This window comes from Petaurus breviceps, unplaced genomic scaffold (genome assembly GCF_028583685.1).
Source record: "Petaurus breviceps papuanus isolate PSGF00001 unplaced genomic scaffold, PetGlider_PUasm1.0 186, whole genome shotgun sequence".
In the NCBI taxonomy this organism is placed as follows: domain Eukaryota; kingdom Metazoa; phylum Chordata; class Mammalia; order Diprotodontia; family Petauridae; genus Petaurus; species Petaurus breviceps.
In genome coordinates this window covers 34890614-34909143 of record NW_027185798.1, presented here as the reverse complement: position 1 = coordinate 34909143, position 18530 = coordinate 34890614, and the positions used below count along the sequence as shown (strand labels likewise).

Genomic DNA, 18530 nt, shown 5'->3' with positions numbered 1-18530 from the left:
TTTCTTGGCAAAGATCCTGGAGTGGCTTACCATTTCTTTTTCCAGCTCATCCTATGGATGAGAAAACTGAGGCAAACAGAACCAGTTGAGTGACTTGCCCAGGGTCACATAGTTAGTAAGTATCCTCTGAGGCTAGATTTGAACTCAAGTCTTCCTAACTCCAGTCCCCAAGCCCTATCCATCATGCCACCTAGATGCCCTTATGTTGGAGGTACTGGGGAGCTATCAAAGTCTTTTGAGTAGGGCAGAGTGATTCAGGAAGATTGGCCTGGCAGCAATGTATGGGATGGATTGAAGGGTTGGGGGAGTGAAGTAGGGAGTCCTATTAGGATAAAAAGGAAGGCAAAGATAGAGAATTGTGAAGGCAGAATTGACAGGACTTGTTTCTTCCTTGAATGAACATGGAAGAAGATGATGAGGAAACAAAGATGAAGTCTAGGACCCAGGTGAATACTTTCAAGTGTACAAACTTACATAAGGATAGAGGACAAATGGTGCCAAGGTCAAGGAAAGGCCCAAGTTCAAGTCCCAGCTATCCATTTACTATTTGCAGAGATATATCTACTGCTGGCCCCAAAAGGCTTTTTCTCCAGGGTGTTGACAGGATTCCTTCACATGGTGACCCCTATCTTGGCACTTTACCTTGTAACATTTTCTGGGACTACCCTAGGCTTTACTCCTCAAGTCCGATCACCCATCTCCATGATGTCCCTCTTAAAGGGATCCTCCTTCACCTTCTCCAAATCCCTCAAAAGTGGGGATTGGACACCTCCCCTTGCCTGGCATGACTCCTCTGGTTTTGTGACTTCTCTCCCTCCTCCCAGTCAGTTTCTGAGTTTGAGACTTAGTTTCCTCATCTGTAAAATGGAGGTAATACTTATGCTACTTACTTCACAGGGATCAGATAAAAATGAGAACACTTTGTATGCATAAAGCACCCTCTCCCTGTATGTGTCAATACCTTGGGGCAAAGTCTTCTGGCCTCATGCTAGTTATGGTTCTGAAAATAGTAAATGGTGCATCTGGGACTTCAACCCAGGTCATCTACCTTTGTAAATGTGAATGGTTACTCTCCCTATCATTTTTTAATCTGTAGATAAAAGACTAGATTAATGAAAACCAAAAATTAATTGATTTATTAATGAAAAACTAAAGATTCATTTGAAAAGAACACATTCTTTATAGCTGGCTATTAATGACTTAAATTGTCAGATTCAATGGCCTTTTCTCAGACCTCATCCTCTTTGACTTTTCCAAAGCACATGATGCTATTAACTGCACATTTCTTAGAATTCTCCTTCCTTGCCTTCCGTGCTTCTGTTTTTCTTGGTTCTCTCTCTTTTTTTTTTTTTAAAGCAATAGGGGTTAAGTAACTTGCTCAAGGTTACACGGCCAGTTATTTCTGGGTGTGGTGCTGAGTATCCAAGCCCGGATTTGATCCAGGTCATCCCAACACTGGAGCCGGTGCTCTTACTCACTGAGCCACCTGGCCGCCCCACTTGGTTCTCTCTTACCTCCCTGTTTCTCTGTTTCCTCTGCTGGGTCCTTTTCTCACTCTGACCTTCACTGTGACTATCCCTCTATACTCTCATGTTCACCCCCATCATTATCCACTTACTCCCTCAGGGGATCTTCTCCATTCACATGGTTCAAGTTATTACTGCTATGTGAGTCTCTCCCACAGCTATATCCTGACCCTTCCAGCAGCAAGCAGGAATGTGGAGCAATCGTATTCCATAGCAGTATCAGAAAAAGAGGGAAGGAAAAAACCTTTGCAGGGACTGGCTGAAGGGGATTCCACCTGGGGGTAATGATTTCAGATTTTCAAGGTATTTAGCTCAGGCTCCAGTACCATAAAAGTGCTGGTGATTTGATAACTGGCCCAACTCCATTCTCTTGAGGACAAATTAAGAGCTCTGTGATCTATGTGCAAGAAAAGAAGGAATGATCTTTGCGTCAGCAAGTTGACAAAACCACAGTGACATCAAAGAACCCTATTTTCCACCACCATGTCGGAGTATCAGTGGGAATTGTCAATGCACTCAATTTCGTAACCATTTGGTGCATCTCATGCCTAGAGATGTGCCAGCTTGACCCAGCTAGAGACAACTGTTAAATCTTCAATGTGAGTGTATACAACATGGCAAATGACAAATGCTATAAATCAGGGCTTGATTTATTGTTTTATCAATTATCTAGACTTTAGAAACTGATGGAGAAAAAAATTAATGCAAATTAAAATTAAAAGTGTGTCATGTGCACTTTTAATTCTCCAAAGAGCCAGTTGTTAAATATTTACCAGCACACCACTGCTCATGCCAATATTGCCTTGGGAAAATTAAGTCCACTTGTACTACTAGTCATATCTATCTGGAGCTACAGGGTCAGTTAGAGTAGACACACTGGGAATCAAATCATCGGGGCTAAGGTCAGCAGTGAGTTTAATAGCTCCCAGGCTCAGCGTCAAGCTCCCATACCTGACCCATCTAGTCAAGATCTAGCCTCTTCTCTGAGGGCTGTACCCATGACAGTGTCTCTGACACTGGTCTTTTTCAGCTCTCCCATATTCTCAATTGTATGCTGGACAGCTCCACTGTTTTAAAATCACGGTTGTCTTGAAACACAATCTATCCCAAACTGAAATTATACTTTCTCCCCATATCCTGTCTTCCCTTCCCATTGCCTCATTTCTGCTGGTGGTAGGACCCACCATCAATTATCTAATTTAAATACCTTGGAATCATTTTGACTTCTCTCCCCTTCATGTCCTGAGTACGGTCTGTCATTGAGTCTATTATTTCTTGTCTTAAAAAGTTGGTTTGTTTGTTCAGATCTGACCTCAAATACTTACTAGCTATGTGACCCTGGGCAAGTTATGTAACTTCTCTCTGCCTCAGTTTCCTCATCTATAAAATGGGCATAATAATAGCACCAGATTTCACACAGGCTTGTTGGAAGGATAAAATGAGATATTTGTAAAGCACTTTATAAACCTTAAAGTGATTTATAACACCAGCCATGTTGTTGTTGTCAGTAATAATAATTATTATTTCCTTATTATTATCAGCTAGGTCCAATCTTGGAGGTGACCCTAGAAAAATAATTATCTATCTTTGCCTCATTATGTCTATACTCAGAGTTTACTCTGAGTATACACCTGTATAGCTAGTGCCTAGGTTTCCATAAATGTAGATGACAGTGTTCCCATGTCCTTTACAAGTATATAAGGTAACAAATGCCCAGTGGGTACAATCCCAAATGAACTAATCCATCTCAGGGCAATACCAGTCACTGAGACTTAATTAGGTATTGTCTTCTTTCCTCTTGAGATCCCAATGGGCATACCCACAGCATCTAAAGGGAGGAGCTTTCAAGTGTCCCAAACAGAGGCTCACCACTCAGTAAATGTCAGGTTGACTGGGTTACTCCCTTGATCAACTCCTATTAGCATCTATTAAGAAAATAAATAGTGACCAGATGAGGATTAATATTCATATAGATATTGAGACTCTTTGCAATAAGTATCTTTTCTGGGGTTTTTGACCTACAAGTTGGGAATCCTGGTTATAGTCTAAAGCAGCTATTCTCAAAGGGGTCTCAGGACCCCTTTATAACTCTTAAAAATTATAGAGGATGCCACCCAAAGAAGTTTTATGGAGGTTATATCTATTGAAATATACAGTGTTAGAAGTTAAAATGCCTTAGTATTATTATGAAAATAATTCTGATCTCATAGGCCACCTGAAAGGATCTTGTAGATCCCCCCACACTACACTTTGAAAACTGTTGGTCTAAAAAGAACATTGGACTTAGTATCAGAAGACCTATCTCTACCATTTACCATCTATATGACATTGGCAAATCATTGAACCTTTCTGAGTAATTTCCTTATCTGTAACAGAGGTGTAACCCAAGTGGGACCACTAGGGCTTTGTTCCAGGGTACAAGTGTGTAATTGACATCCAGGGGATACACATCTTCCCTGACATTGTTGGCACTGCCATAAGTGGTATTCTGCCTGCCCTGTGCCAAGGTCCTCCACATCCTTATGGAAGCCTATAGAAGCTATCAGGTGAGATATTCCCCAGCAAATACTAAAGGGTCTCTCTACCTCTCCAAGAGAATTTGCCCTAGGCTCAGAATTGCTAGTTATCTGGGATAATAATACCTTACAAGGTTGTTGCCAGGATCTAATGAGATAATATATGAGAAAACTCTTTGTAAATTGTAAAGTACTATACAAATAAGGCATATAAATGTTTACTGGCTTGACTATTATTATGTTTAATTATTTTACTTCTCACCTTATGTCAATTCTACCTGCTAATATAGTTCCCCTTCATTATATACCTGAGATAATCATTAGTATCAGTCATTTTATTATGAATTATCTAAATAATGAATAAGCCCTTTAGAATCTTCCTAACAGCATATCTAACCTTAATTTTAAAGTAGACATCATTTTTAGGTTAAAAAAAATCTAGTTAATATGATAACAGGAAGAGTCATGAAGCTCTTAATGTGCTAATTAGGTCACTTACAGATTTTTTTTTTACTATGCTCTATGTTGTCCTCCAAATTTGTAATGATTGTAAAATAGGTCTAATTTACCTCATCAGTTTTACAATATAATAATAATAGTCAACATTTATGTAATGCTTTAAGACAATATGTAGTTTCAGCCATTAGAATGTACACTCTTTAAGGGAAGGGGTTGTCTTTTTTGTATTTGTATACCCAGAGTTTAGAGCAGTGCCTGGCACATAGTAGGAGCTTAATAAATGCTTATTGACTGACAACCCTTTCAAAAATTCCCCCTTCTGGGGAGGAATGACCTTTCATCTTTTGTCTTTCATCTGTCTCTAGGTTATCGCCATAGAGACAGTGGTTAGGGAACTGGCCTTAGAGTCCAGTTCAAATCCCTCTGACACTAGCTCTCTGACCCTGGAGAAATCACTTAAAACTTTTGTGAGCTTCAAAGAATTCCTCAAGTATTATCTAAGTCATAAATCTCTCCACGGAGGGAGTTCCCTCTTCTGATGAAATCACAAATCTTTATATTAGCCTAATGTTTAGGAACTCCCAGACATAAGGGTTGACAAGCTTGAGGATTTACCAACTTTGAAGGCAGAGGCCTTTCTGTGACATAAATACTTTACTTCTACTATTTACATAGAAGACTCATCTTCATCAGTTCAAATCTGACCTCAGGGCAAGTCACTTAACACTATTTGCCTCAGTATCCTCATCTGTAAAATGAACTGGAGAAGGAAATGGTAAACCACTCCAGTATCTTTGTCAAGAAAACCCCCCAGTGGGTCACAAAGATTGAGCAACCACCACCAATGTTTGTATAACCTACCTCACAGGGCTGTTGTGATAAAAAGCAAGTTTGTAAGTGGTAAAGCACCAGGTAGATGTGAACTGTTATCAGTGAAATGCCCTTTTAAAAAAACAAGCAAGTCTGATTTATATTGAGAGTCCATGCTGGGGCCCCCACCTGTGACTTGTGCCTGGCTTTATTCTCTTATTACACACACCAGGGCTAAGGTGAGGTCTGGATACACCCTTCCATTCCTTCTATCAATCTGGGTGGATCAGGGCATACTCCCTACTTCACAGATCAACAGCTGCATTTCTGAAGAATCTTGTTCAGCATGTCCTGACTTGAGAGGGGGCCTGGCAAATGTAATCGAAGGAGACTGTGCGACTACTTAATTCTATGTTAGGTATTTCACAGGATTTCAGAGTTGGGAAAATGGATCCCCCTTACAACATAACTCATAGTGACAGCCTTTAATTGAATTGCTTTGATTTGGTGTCAGGGTCATGATATGTATAGTTAAATAAGGTATTATAATTGGAAGGAAGGAAGAGAGGGAAGAAAAAAACCCATTTATTTAGCATTTACTGTTTACCAGGGATGTGTGAAAGACCAAGGATATAAAATCAAGCAAAAAGAAAGACAGTCCCTGCCCTCAAGGAGCTTACTTCTATTTTTTTTGGGGGGGGAGGGTAATTGGAGTTAAGTAACTTGCCCAAGGTTACACAGCTAGTATTTTTGTGTGGGTGTTAAGTGTCTGAGGCCAGAACCGAACTCAGGTCCTCCTAACTCTGGGCCGACGCTCTGCTCACTGCGCCACCTAGCTGCCCTAGGAGCTTATTTCTACTATGGGAAGACAAAGCATAAAAGGGAGGGGAGTAGGTATTGAAGTCAAAGTCACTTCGTCTGGGGCTTGGTAGTCAGAGGGTGGAACTGGGAGGAGAATGACTGGAAAGTCAGGGGCTCAACCAGGAAGGGAACAAAGTTATACCAGGCTAGGCCCCTCAACAAAGTGGAGGCCAGAGGAGGAATTCACCTGTGGGGGAGGGAGGGTGGTCCTGGCAGAGGGATTTATTTGAGGAGGCTCAGACTTGAGAGAAGTTCCAAGATGAGACAGCAGCAGAGGTTTGCAAATGCAAACGTCAGGGGCAGGGCTGATATCTCAAGACCCCAGAACTCTCCAACTCTCCAAACTTTACCCCTTCCCCCAATGAAACTACTAGTTGTTTGTTTGTTTTTTCTTTAGTTGAATATGATGATAGCCTGGTTTGAATATTTGCATACCAGATTGAGGTTCTAAAGGAAACAGATGGTGCAATTTATTGCAATTGCATTTAAACCCCAATTTGGAATCTTAGAAGTCTATTTTGGGGGTCTAAAATTTAGAACAGCAGAATTATAAAAGTATCCATTCTCTGTTGGAAGGCAAGGCATTCACACTGGGTGCCACTTGGGGCATTCAGCACATTTTCAGGGGTGGCTGCTGTAACTGGGGAACTACTTACCTGGGGATTTCTCTTTTGATTTAGTGCAGAGGTTCCCAAACTTATCTGGCCTACTGTCCCCATTAAAAAAAAAAAATTACTCAGCACCTCCTTGGAAATCTACTTCCTTAAACCTTTTAACAGTTTTTATTTGCATTATTTCAGAAAAATATAAAATATTTGGTTATTTTAATGACCTACCTTAAATTTAATAATTTATTGTAAATTTTTGGGTTTCTTCCTGCATTGAAATTTTGATGACACAATATTTTGTCATATAACCATATAGCATCATATTGTAAACAAGTCATTACACACATACATTCCTGCCAGTACATGCTGGACTTCCTAGCAACTCAACATACACTCACCTGCCAACACTTGCTTGTTAAGACCTGTCATTGGACTTGACCACCAATCAGTTATAATTTGCATTTTGTGTGTTTATTTGGAAAACAAATGTAATCACTATGAATTTCACTCTGTTACACAACAGATGAAACATATTTGAATGGTTTTTCAAAATTTTTTCTCTTATTTCCTTATGCTTCCAAGCCCCCTTATTTTTATTCAGTGCCACTCAATTGCACCTGAGGCTACTACCCTTACCCCATTCAGTGTCAAGGGGGAGGTGGTATCTCCCACTTTGGGAGCCTGTGGTTTAGTGGAGAGAGCAGTGAACTGAAGACTAGGCCTCAACTCCCTGCTCTGCCCCTTTACTAGCTGGGTGATTTTTTCTTCCTCTGTAAAATAGGGATCTTAATAGTTACACTCTCTCTCTCATTGGCTTGTGAAGAAAATGAACCATAAAACAAAGTGCTATATAACGTGAGTGGTCATTAGATTGGATACAAGCTGCTCCAGTCAAACTAAGTACATGCCTTGTTCATAAGAGGTAATTTAAAAAACTATTTAATGAATTGAACTAATATACAGGGATCAAACCAAATATCAGTCTTGAGCAGAGGATCAGACAGCTAGAGGCTGAAGGAACCATCTAGACCAATCCCTATATTTTGCAGCAGAGGAAACTGAGGCTCAGTTTTTTACTTTACTCAAATACAGTCAGTAAATGTCAGAGGTGGGATTTTGAATCTGGAGTCTCTGTCTCAGGGGTTCCTAATTGTGTGTGTGTGTGTGTGTGTGTGTGTGTGTGTGTGTGTGTGTGTGTGTGTAAGTGTGTGTGAGAGATGGACTCCCTTGGCAGCCTGGTAAAGCCTATGAACCACTTCTCAGAATAATGTTTCTAAATGTACAAAATAAAATGTACAAAATACATTGTATTAGAAAGAAAACAAAGATTATTTTTTTTCATCCAAGTTCATGGAACCCCTGAAATCTGGGCAGTTCATGGACCAAGCCCCAGATATTAACCACTGTTCTGTCTCCAGAGCCAGTTAATATCTTTACTGTTAATAAGTTGCCACTGGGACCTTTATCTTACAGACTGACTCCTGGAGAAGTGGCAGCTAGGTGATACAGTAGAGTCATGGAGACCTGAGTTCAAATATTATCTGTAACACTTAACTATCTGTGTGACCTTGGGCAGATCATTTAACCCAATTTGCCTCAGTTTCCTCATCTGTAAAATGAACTGGAGAAGGAAATGGCAAACCACTTCAGTATCCTTGCCAAGAAAACCCTAAATGGGGTTACAAAAAGTTGGACATGACTGAAAATGGAACAAAAATGGAGATCATAATAGTACCTACCTCACAATGTGGTTGTGAAGATCAAAGGAGATAAAATATCAGTAAAGTACTTAGTACAATGCCTGGAACATAGTAGGGGCGTAAATGTTTACTCCTGAAGTGATTACTACACAGGGCAAGATTCAAACCCAAGTTCTCCACATTTTAGCCAAATTCAGTGTTCTTGCTCTAATGCCTCTTGTTAAAGGGTCCCTCAATGCTTCCTAAAACTCATTCATCTTTCTTGGCCACTCTATTTGTGAAATGTCCAGCCCTAGGCCTTTTTCCTTGGATCAGAGGACCAACTCTTTGTCTCCAAGGCTTTCATCTTTCTCTACCTTATTTTTTTTTTAAACCTTTCTCCATCACTGCACCCTCAACTCCAGAGACTGTCTCCTGACTTCCTTGGTTCATGAGCCTGTTTAGTTCCATGAGTTTCTAGATCACAGAAAGGAGTGGGGTTTAGTACAAAAAAACCCCCAAAAAACAGTTTGGCTTCAAAATCAGAAGACCTGGTTTCTGGTCCTGCCCTGGCTATTTTCTTGAATAAGTCACTTCTGTTTTCTCATGTATAAAATGAGGTTGGATTGGATGATCTTTTTCTTCCCTTCTTTCTAAATCTATAATCTGCACACCTAACTCCAAATGACTATTTTCCCCTTCTAACATAGCCTTGGTCACTTAGTATTCACTTCCCTCTCCCCTTTCTTACTCTTCTCTGCCACAGACTACTAACCATAGAGTGGGTTTTCCATGTTTTGTTTTGTTTTTTAAACAAGGGACAAGAGAATAAAAACATCTAGGGGAAAAAACCTCAGGATAAGAAATGAGTTCAAAACTACATACACTGAATGGTTCCTAAGCTAATCTTTAACTAAAATTCCCCAGTTCTAGCTCAGATTTAATGGCCTTCTCTAGATAATGAGTATCTGGCTACCTTATGGCCCCAAAAGAGAATCTGTTTTCCTCTCCACGCCCTCTTCTGTTAAAATAGGATTTGTCCATGTAAGTGCCCTAAATTGAATTCTTAGGCCCATTTTGGGTTTGTGACAAATGAGATAAGGTATGTAAACCCCCCTGTAATCTTTAAGGCTATGTAAATGGTATTATTATTATTGTTATTATTACCCTTCCAGATCCATTCTCATTCAATCCGAACTCATTCCTGATTCTGGGGCGTTCTGCTTCCTGGTCAAACACTTGCACTTGCCGGGATATTTTTATTCCGGCTGTTTGCTCCTCCCGCTGGGTTACGTTATTCTCTAATTTCTCCTGGATAGTTTGAACTGAGTTACAGCAGGTGTGGTGGGAGGAGATTCCTCAGGTCCTGAGATGAAATTTCGAATCCATAGCTAACATTTCATGATGTACCCACTGTCTGAAAGGATGCCAGTGCATGGGCTGATCAGGGAGGAAGGGAGGAGGAGGAGGAGGAGGAGGCGGTGGATGGCGCTGCCAGCTTGCACCGGGGTACGTGGCACTTGCTGTCCCCGCGGCTGGGGAAGGAGGAGGGAGTTCGCTCTCTCCTCCCCTTGTCCCTGCGCAGGAGGAGTAACCAGCAGACGGACAGCCCCGAGAAACTCAGACTTGCAGGGTTTGCCCTTTCTGGGAGGACACCCAAGCAAGCAAGGCACACCGCCCTCGCCCCCGCTGTCGCTGTGCCCACTGCCGAAGCCCACCCAGAAGAGAGCAAAGAGGGGGACGACCGGAGGCTCTGCAAGCTAGGCAGCTGGGAGCCCCGGCACCAGCCCCTCGGACTACAACTCCCAGAAGCGCTTTGCGGTTTACGCATGCGCAGGGCCCGCTGGCGCCATCTTGAAATCTGATCCTCAATCTCTGAGCAGGAACGTTAGTGGCGGCGGCTGTTTCGGCGGTCCTGAGCGGGGGCGGCGGCAGCAGCGGCGGCGGGGAAAAGAGGAAGAGAGGCCGGAACGCTGTGCCAGTGGCTGGGTGGCCGAAGCCAGGATGGCCGGTTCAGAAGAAGGCCGACTGCGCGGTCTCTTGGCATCCCCTTGAGTCTCCCGCCGGCGGACGGCGGGTCCGCGAGGGGCGGGGACGCGCGCTCCCTGCGAGTGGTACCCAGAACGGAGCGCGCGCGCGCGCCCAGGTAGAGGCACAGGTGTGCGCCAGCCGGGAAAGCGGGTGCACCGGGGCATGGCGTGCCTGCGAGCAAGCCCCGGAGCCACGCTGCGGAGCCCCCAGAGTGAGTGACCGCCTCCCACCCCATCCCATCTTCACCCCACCCCATCCCCTCCCAGCTCATCCCATCCCATCCCTCGGAATCCGGGCACAGCCAGGAGAGAAAATGAAGGAAATCTGCAGGATCTGTGCCCGGGAGCTGTGCGGCAACCAGCGGCGCTGGATTTTCCACACCACCACCAAGCTCAACCTCCAGGTGCTCCTGTCCCACGTCCTGGGCAAGGATGTCTCCCGCGATGGCAAAGGCGAGTTTGCCTGCAGCAAGTGCGCTTTCATGCTGGACCGGATCTATCGCTTTGACACGGTCATCGCCAGGATCGAAGCCCTCTCCATTGAGCGCTTACAAAAGCTCCTGCTTGAGAAGGATCGCCTCAAATTCTGCATCGCCAGCATGTACAGGAAGAATAATGATGACCCCAGCACGGAGGCCAAAGTAGGGAATGGGACCGTGGATATTTCCGGTTTACCTGATGTCCGATACTCTGCACTGCTCCAGGAAGACTTTGCATACTCCGGGTTTGAGTGCTGGGCAGAAAATGAGGACCAGAGTCAAGAAGCTCACAGCTGCCACGCTTCAGAGGGCCCTGGAAACAGGCCCAGGAGGTGTAGGGGCTGTGCCGCTCTAAGGGTTGCTGATTCTGACTATGAAGCCATTTGTAAGGTTCCTCGAAAGGTAGCCAGAAGCATCTCCTATGGGCCTTCCACCAGGTGGTCTACCAGCATCTGTACTGAAGAGCCAGCCTTGTCAGAGGTTGGGCCACCCGACATATCGAGCACAAAGGGACCAGCCGATGGGGAAAGCATGGAAGAAGGAACTCCTGGTTCCTCTGTGGAATCTTTGGATGCTACTGTACAGGCCAGCCTTCCACAGCAGAAGGATGAGGAACCTGAGAGAGGCAGTAAAGAACTCCCAAAGTGTGATTGCTGCTCAGATGATCAGACCATCCAATACACGTGTGGCCACAAGCTAGAGCTAGCTCTTAGCATGATTAAAGGTTTTGACTATAAGCCCATACAGAGCCCCCGGGGGAGCAAGCTTCCTATACCAGTGAAATCCACTCCACCTGGAGCCAAGCCTGGCCCTCTCACAGCAGATGGAACCAGTCCCAATTTCCTAAACAGGCCAGTGAAACCCCTTTCCAAGACACCTGTGGGTTATTCCCTGGAGATTTCTGAACTGCAAGAACTCTGGGACGAACTCTATGAGGACTATTTGCCACTCCGGTTCCAGGTAGATGCTATGTAATACTATGGCACTTCAGTTTTATCAGATTACGAAGCTTGTTGTCTCCAGACTTCCATATGGCTTCTAATTAGTCAAAGTTAACCAGTATTTCTAAGGTTTTCAAAGTATTCTAATTTTATTCATCCTTGACTTTCATGCTCCCATATTTCTCTTTGGTCACTTTTTGATGTGTAGGTCAGTCCATTTGCTGCTTTGATTCTGCATGCAGCATCAGTTGACCAAAAAATTTTTTAAAGCAAAAAGATTCAATCAACACTAAATTCTTAGTAAGTTTTGCCTTTAAAAAAGGCAAGCAGCCTCTTTTATCACTTCCTCTTTCAGCCTCACAACTTTATTGATCTTCATTGTCAGTCAGAGGATTAGTTTTTTCTTTCTCACAGACTAGCCTGGAACAGTAATCTTTTTGTGTTCAGGTGCTCCCAAAGTGATTGCAGCAGATGTTAAGGTTTGAGGAAAATCCATTAATTAGTAAAAGGCTACACCAGAAAAAAAGTTTTTGTTCAGCTGCTGTAAAAATTTTAATTGAGATCACTTGGAGGCTCTTGTTCAAGATGGCTTGTTTTATCCCTTGAGTTTATTTTTTAATTTTAAAGGTCTTAGGGATTAAAATAAGATATTACTTAATATTTCATTTAGGTGAAAGTCATTCACAGCCATCAGTCCCAGGTGCATCTGAGTATATTTTTCAAAAGCTGAGGTTTATATACCTGTTATCTTGTAGCAAAAAGACTACACCAATTAGTGTTTTGATTTCTTAATGACTTGAGAGAGGCAATTGGTCTTCATTCAACCCAGACATTAGAGAGGTGCCATTTTGTTTCTATAGTAACCATAAACACGATGCCTATAGTTTTCTTCAATATTTTAGAAACAAATCATACTTGTTCAATAATGGTACAGGTACAAATGTCACATAGAGTGTATACTTTAGAAATTATATTGGAGTGCTATGAACGAACAAAAGCAAGCACATGAGTTTTATACTTAAAAAAACTTAAAAAGGGATTCAGGAGGGGTGGCCAGGTGGCTCAGCGAGTAAGAGCACCGGTTCCAGTGTTGGGACGACCTGGAGATCGAATCCCGGGCTCAGACACTCAGCACCACACCCAGAAATAACTGGCCGTGTAACCTTGAGCAAGTTACTTAACCCCAATTGCTTAAAAAAAAAAAAGGGGGATTCAGGGATGCCAAATTAAAATTTTCCCTAGTATCAGAAAGGCATCCAAAGTAATATCTTTTTTTCATAAGAAAAAGGTAAGAAAACTATATACAGTACTTAAATATTGTGCACAGTATGTAAGGAGTATCTGTGAAAAGTCTTTGGAAGAAAATTATAAATACAAGTTAGAGTACTATGTATTTATATTTTTATTTTTCTGCATTTTAAAAAAAGTCAGTTATGCTTAGGACTGATATTTTTCCTTTTATGCTTGTTCCTTTTATATACTTTCCAATGGAAATAATAATAATGGTAATATATTGGTCATGTTTATGTAGTACTTCACAAAGCTGTGAGGTAGGTTGTTCAATAATAATTTCAGAGAGAGTTAAGAAGCCATTTATTTTGCTAGACATCATCACAAATAATGCTTGGTGCTTTGGTATCAATTCTGAAGAAGTAACATTTGCCTAGGCAAGGTGGAAGGGAGAAATACTTCATTTCACAGATCGATAATAGCTAGGGCAGAAAAACAACAATTGGAAAAGCCTAGGCCCAACAGAAAGAGTTTGTCTTCGTTTTCAGTCACTCTGCTCGCATTTTTGAGCTGCAAGGTAGCACATCCTCTACTCCTACCCTTTTGTTTTACAAGTGAAGACATTGAGTCTCCTAGAAAATTGTGACTTACCTCAGGGTCACCTCTAAAAACTAGATCCTCTAATTCTTAGCATTGTGCTTTTGCTTCTCTGCTATTCTGGCTGAAATATCTCCTTAAAGCCTGGAATTCTCAAGAGGAGTCCTGAGTCCCTTCACTATGGCCAGAGTTACAGAAGGTGTTTTGGGAAATTCTGTATTAGACATGTTTTAATATATGCCTCCATTTTATCACCTCCAGAGGTTTCTCAAAGGTTCAGGATATGAAAAGCAGCATTTGAACAACATGGCCATTGTTATGTGACCTCCCTGCCAGCTGGCAGCTCCTTGCTTGAATCAGAATATGTAAGAATTAGAAAAGGACTTTAAGGCAGTCTAGACCAAAATCTTCATTTTATAGATGAGAAGATAAGTTGCAGAATTTTCCCCAGCCACGCAACTTGGGATGACTGTATTTCCTACCTCTGCTTGGACTACTGTATCACAATGCCTCCCTTTATCCCATTGTTTGTGAGAGATCATCACGACTGAATGAAAGAGAAGAATTTTATAACCTAATTTATCATCCCCCAAATCTGCATTAATGGGAAACAGATTCTAGAAAGATGAATGGCATTTGCAGTATTATTCCTAAATAAAATCACTTGGCAGTGATCCATTTTGGAAATTGGTCCTATTACTGGTTTCACTAGCCTTCCTTAGCATGAATGCTTTGTACTGAACCAGAGCTGAGTGGAATAGAGAAAGAGAAGGGCATTTCTCTTGTCTTGTCAGGATCCTTAAACCCTTAAATGGGTAGAGACCTGTACATGTGGTCTTGGTAACACCTGCTTTAGAATTTGGGAGAAAAAGACGTAAGTAAACCAATTTCTCTGAGTCCTTTGTTTAATTCCCCTCTTTCCCCAGGGACTACCACTCTGTGTTAAGAAACACGCTCTCAGGGACTTTGTTCTGATAGCTGATTTTCTCTGTGAAAAATATCATCCTAATATTTCTACCTATTGATTACTTTATGTAAATTTACTCCATTCTTTCCCACGTTTTTGCCCAAGAATTCACAGCTGTTAGTGTTTTTTTTTTTTTTTTTAGGTAGATATGAAGCTGTATTTTATTTGGGGACTTCTTTTCTTCATTGTCTGGTTTTGAGCTAGAAAGTCCTTGGGGATATGCTTTCTTTCCCAAAGAGCCTTTCAGGTTTCTGGTACATCTGGCATTTTTCCCTTTTCAGATAAATACAGACAGCACAAGATGTTTTTGATCTTTGTAGCAAGCCTTGTAGTGACTGAAATGAATCTCTCCTTTGTTGGAGCACTTGGCTTGTTACAGTCATGGTTTCTGGCCACCCTTTGGAAGTTGACAAGAATCCAAAGGGCCATCAGTCCAGGACAAGAGCTTTAATCTTCTACTACCATTCTATTGTCCATCTTCTATTTATTAGCAGCCTGAATTGAAAATTACAGCAGCATGAGGTCTGGGCCTTGTTATTTTGAGGGCTGAAGCAGTGCCAAGCAAAGTGCTATTTAACTGGAGGAATCTGAGTAACAATAATAATGTCACACAGCCTTAGCCTTAGATCGAAGGGTTGGCATTTTGCTAACCACCAGACCTGGAAATGGTTTTGCTTTCTAAAGCAAGGGAATATTTATAAGTTCTGTCTCTGGGTTAAGGGATTTCATTTTCAAATTGCATTATCATACCAATGTCATTGTAACAGCTCACCAGATCTAGCACTTTAGGTAATGTAGAACCAAAGTATTACAGATTGAAGATCTTTCATATCTCACTCTAGTAATAAGTATTTGATGCTTAAGCATATTGAAATACAGTCATCAACATAATAAAAATGCAGGTTCACAGGCCCTCGTGTTAAGAACCCCTTTTCCAAAAGAGGGAACATTTTTCTGATATGTAGGGATTTAGAGCAGGAAGGAACCTTAAAGAACAAGGTGGGCTTTTTTTTAACCAGGCCTGTGATTCAATGCTTTAGAATATCATTGCAATAAGAAATCTCTCACTGCCAATGTAGACAGTCTGTCACCTGTTCTGCAACTTAGACCTAGGGAGCTGCCAGAGGCGCTGACTTTGACCAGGGTCTGACAGCTAGTCGGTGTCAGAGGTGGGGCTCAAACGCAGATTGCCCTGATTCTGAGGCTCTCTATTATATGGCCCAACCTAATTTAGGATTAAAAATAAGACAAAACATCCAGTTTCTGGATCTTTAGGAACTGTGAATTATTTCAGCATAACTGTTCATTCTCATCTACAGATAGGCTGGGTTCAGTATGCATATTTCAATGGAAATTCGTTATATTTGAAATGAGTCCCATTTCTATCCTGAGGATAATATGCATTGTTGCCCCAAGCTTGACTTTTGGAGAGAACTGTGTTGCGGAGCAGCTTGCAAAATCAATAGTTTATCAGTGTAACTTTAATAGTTACATATAGACAAGTGTTTTCTTAATGTATATTGTTACAACCTATTCTTCTTAGTTATAATTACTGGAAATAAACAAGTACATTCGGTCCTTCTTCTGTAGCCCAAAGTTTGCAAAGGGTGAGATTGTGATTAAAGTTCTTATTTATACACCCACCAATGCTCTTCATGTCTCTTTGTTTTCTGGCCACATAGAAGAAAAGTTTAAAAAAGATTAAGGGAAGTCCAGTATGTTTACTCTCGTTTGTCTACATAGAGGTTTTATTGAATTGTTCCTGGATAAAACTAGAAATTAGGAGGTGGTTTATCCTCCCAAATTTACTATGTACCTATCAAGTACATGTCTTTGGTCTCTCTCTTCCCCATTTGCAAATGAAAGTGATATTCCTTGGTCTTTACCTGATTTCTAGAGTTAGGAGATTTTGAGCTACTTGGAGATTAAATATTGAACAAAGATTTCTTATTAGGAGCTTCAGAACTATGTAGTTCTGTTTTTCTCCCCCAGTTGTTTTTTGTGCTGCCTTTAAAGTCAGAATACAGACTTAATATATCAAAGCATAAGTGCTGATAGCCCATAAATGCCTCTGAAACACTTTAGAAGACACCTATCAGCTAATTTTTATTGGGTATCCATTAGCCAAATTAGTACTTTGAAGATGGATAGGTCTCAATCTCTGTTTTAAGAATTTAAGTGGTTGCTGATTAATTGCTTTTAGAAAAGGATTTAGATCACTCTGGTATTTTTATCTTATTGGATTTGCTTGATTGATTCACTTGATTTTTTTAGATAATTTATTATTCCATTAAACCCCCAGACTTCCATTTCTAATTCCTGTGGTTTTTATTTCTGTGCCCATTAAATCATCTATTATGTGAGTAACAATATGAATGACTTGCCTTTCACTAGGTTTTCCAGAAGTTTGAGACCTTTAATCAATCCAGGCTTGTATCTAAATAAGATAATTGGTATATTAGCATTCCTACATTTTCCCTATCTTTGACCTTCACAATAAGTGACATTTCAGACTTCCTGTACTCTTTGTTTATCTTTCTAGGCCATATTATATAAATTTGTCTCTAAAATTGTACATTTTAAGACATATACTTAGTAGAAGGTAATAGTAATACCCTGTTCTAACTCCAAACAGTGTTCTGATAATTGTTGTTCATAAATGACTTTTTAATTCATGAGCTATAAGGAAACAGTATAGTTTTTAACCATCCCCATAAAACCCTTTCCTTTAAAAAAAAATTATGATGCTATTTTTCCAAACCCCAGACTAAGCTATTTTATTTAACAAGATATCAAATCAGTGTCACTGAAGAGAAGGAACCATTTTTATTCAAGCAAGGGATCCTTGTAGCTTGTAAGAAATGAAAGTCAAGACTACTTACTTGTTAAGAGTTGTATTTGACTACTCTTGGTTCATTTCTTTTAGAATATTACTGAACAGCCAGTCCAACAGGAGCTGAATTCAAATGAGGCCACCATGACCCAACAATGTGTGCCTGATTCTCACTTGGCAGAACTTCAAGACAAGATTGAGCAAACAGAAGCTGCCAACAAGGTATGGCTTCATCTGTGGCAAGCTTGGATTGACAGTCATGGAAGACCACTAAAAGTTTGATACCTGTGCAGTCCAAATGTACTTGTCAGGTTCAACAAGCATTCCTGCAAAATCTCCCTGAGTAGTTTTCAGCTACTCTTCTAGGGAATACGTCCCCTGACCTAATTATTTTCTTTTCATCATTTTTCTTGAGAATTATAGTTTGGCCACAATTAAGGTCTATGCTTAGGATTAACGTTGAGTTTGAAATTTGGGAGATTTGTGTGCTCTGGTTTGGCTCTTCACCACCTTTCAAAGATGGCGGGTACCCTCCTATTTCTCTTATTTGCTTCTGGTGATTCACTTAAGGGTTTAATGAGTACTGTCCTAGGCCCCTGGTTTGTATTTCCTGGAATCTCAGTGGCACCCAGAGATTTGGGAGGAAGGATTTTGTGGCAGATGGCCTGGAAAAAGTAGTTCTGATCATCAAACCTTTCTTCTTTGTCACAAACAGATTCTACAAGAGAAACTGAATGAAATGAGCTATCAACTGAAATCTGCCCAGGAAGCATCACAGAGGCAGGACTGTACGATTCAGAACCTCAGTCAATCCTTGAAAAGCAGGGAGAGTGAGGTAAGATATTCACTAAGGAATGGATAGTGCTTCCGTCAGCATCCATCTGGTCGTGTTTCTTCAGGGGCTCTCTACAGAATATAGCTCAGGCTGTTCAAAAATTGCCAATCCGCAGTCTGGGACTAGTCTTCCCAACCTGCCTTTTTTTCATTCTGTTAT

At 41.2% G+C, this 18530-nt stretch overlaps 1 protein-coding gene across 9 annotated transcripts in view; it reads left to right on the top strand.

Moving 5' to 3' along the window:
• The window catches only part of PDE4DIP (phosphodiesterase 4D interacting protein), a 273714-nt gene that overhangs the window by 158378 nt on the left and 96806 nt on the right, over nucleotides 1–18530 (top strand). For 6 of the 9 annotated variants that reach the window (XM_069090200.1, XM_069090201.1, XM_069090195.1 and 3 more), the window contains exons 1-3: nucleotides 10014–11928; nucleotides 17630–17758; nucleotides 18252–18371. In XM_069090200.1, the coding sequence (XP_068946301.1) occupies nucleotides 10804–11928; nucleotides 17630–17758; nucleotides 18252–18371 (1374 nt within the window). In that variant the 5' untranslated portion in view covers nucleotides 10014–10803. Of the gene's footprint in view, nucleotides 1–10013; nucleotides 11929–17629; nucleotides 17759–18251; nucleotides 18372–18530 lie in introns of those variants that run through there. The other 3 variants (XM_069090199.1, XM_069090202.1, XM_069090203.1) reach the window with 2 other exon arrangements.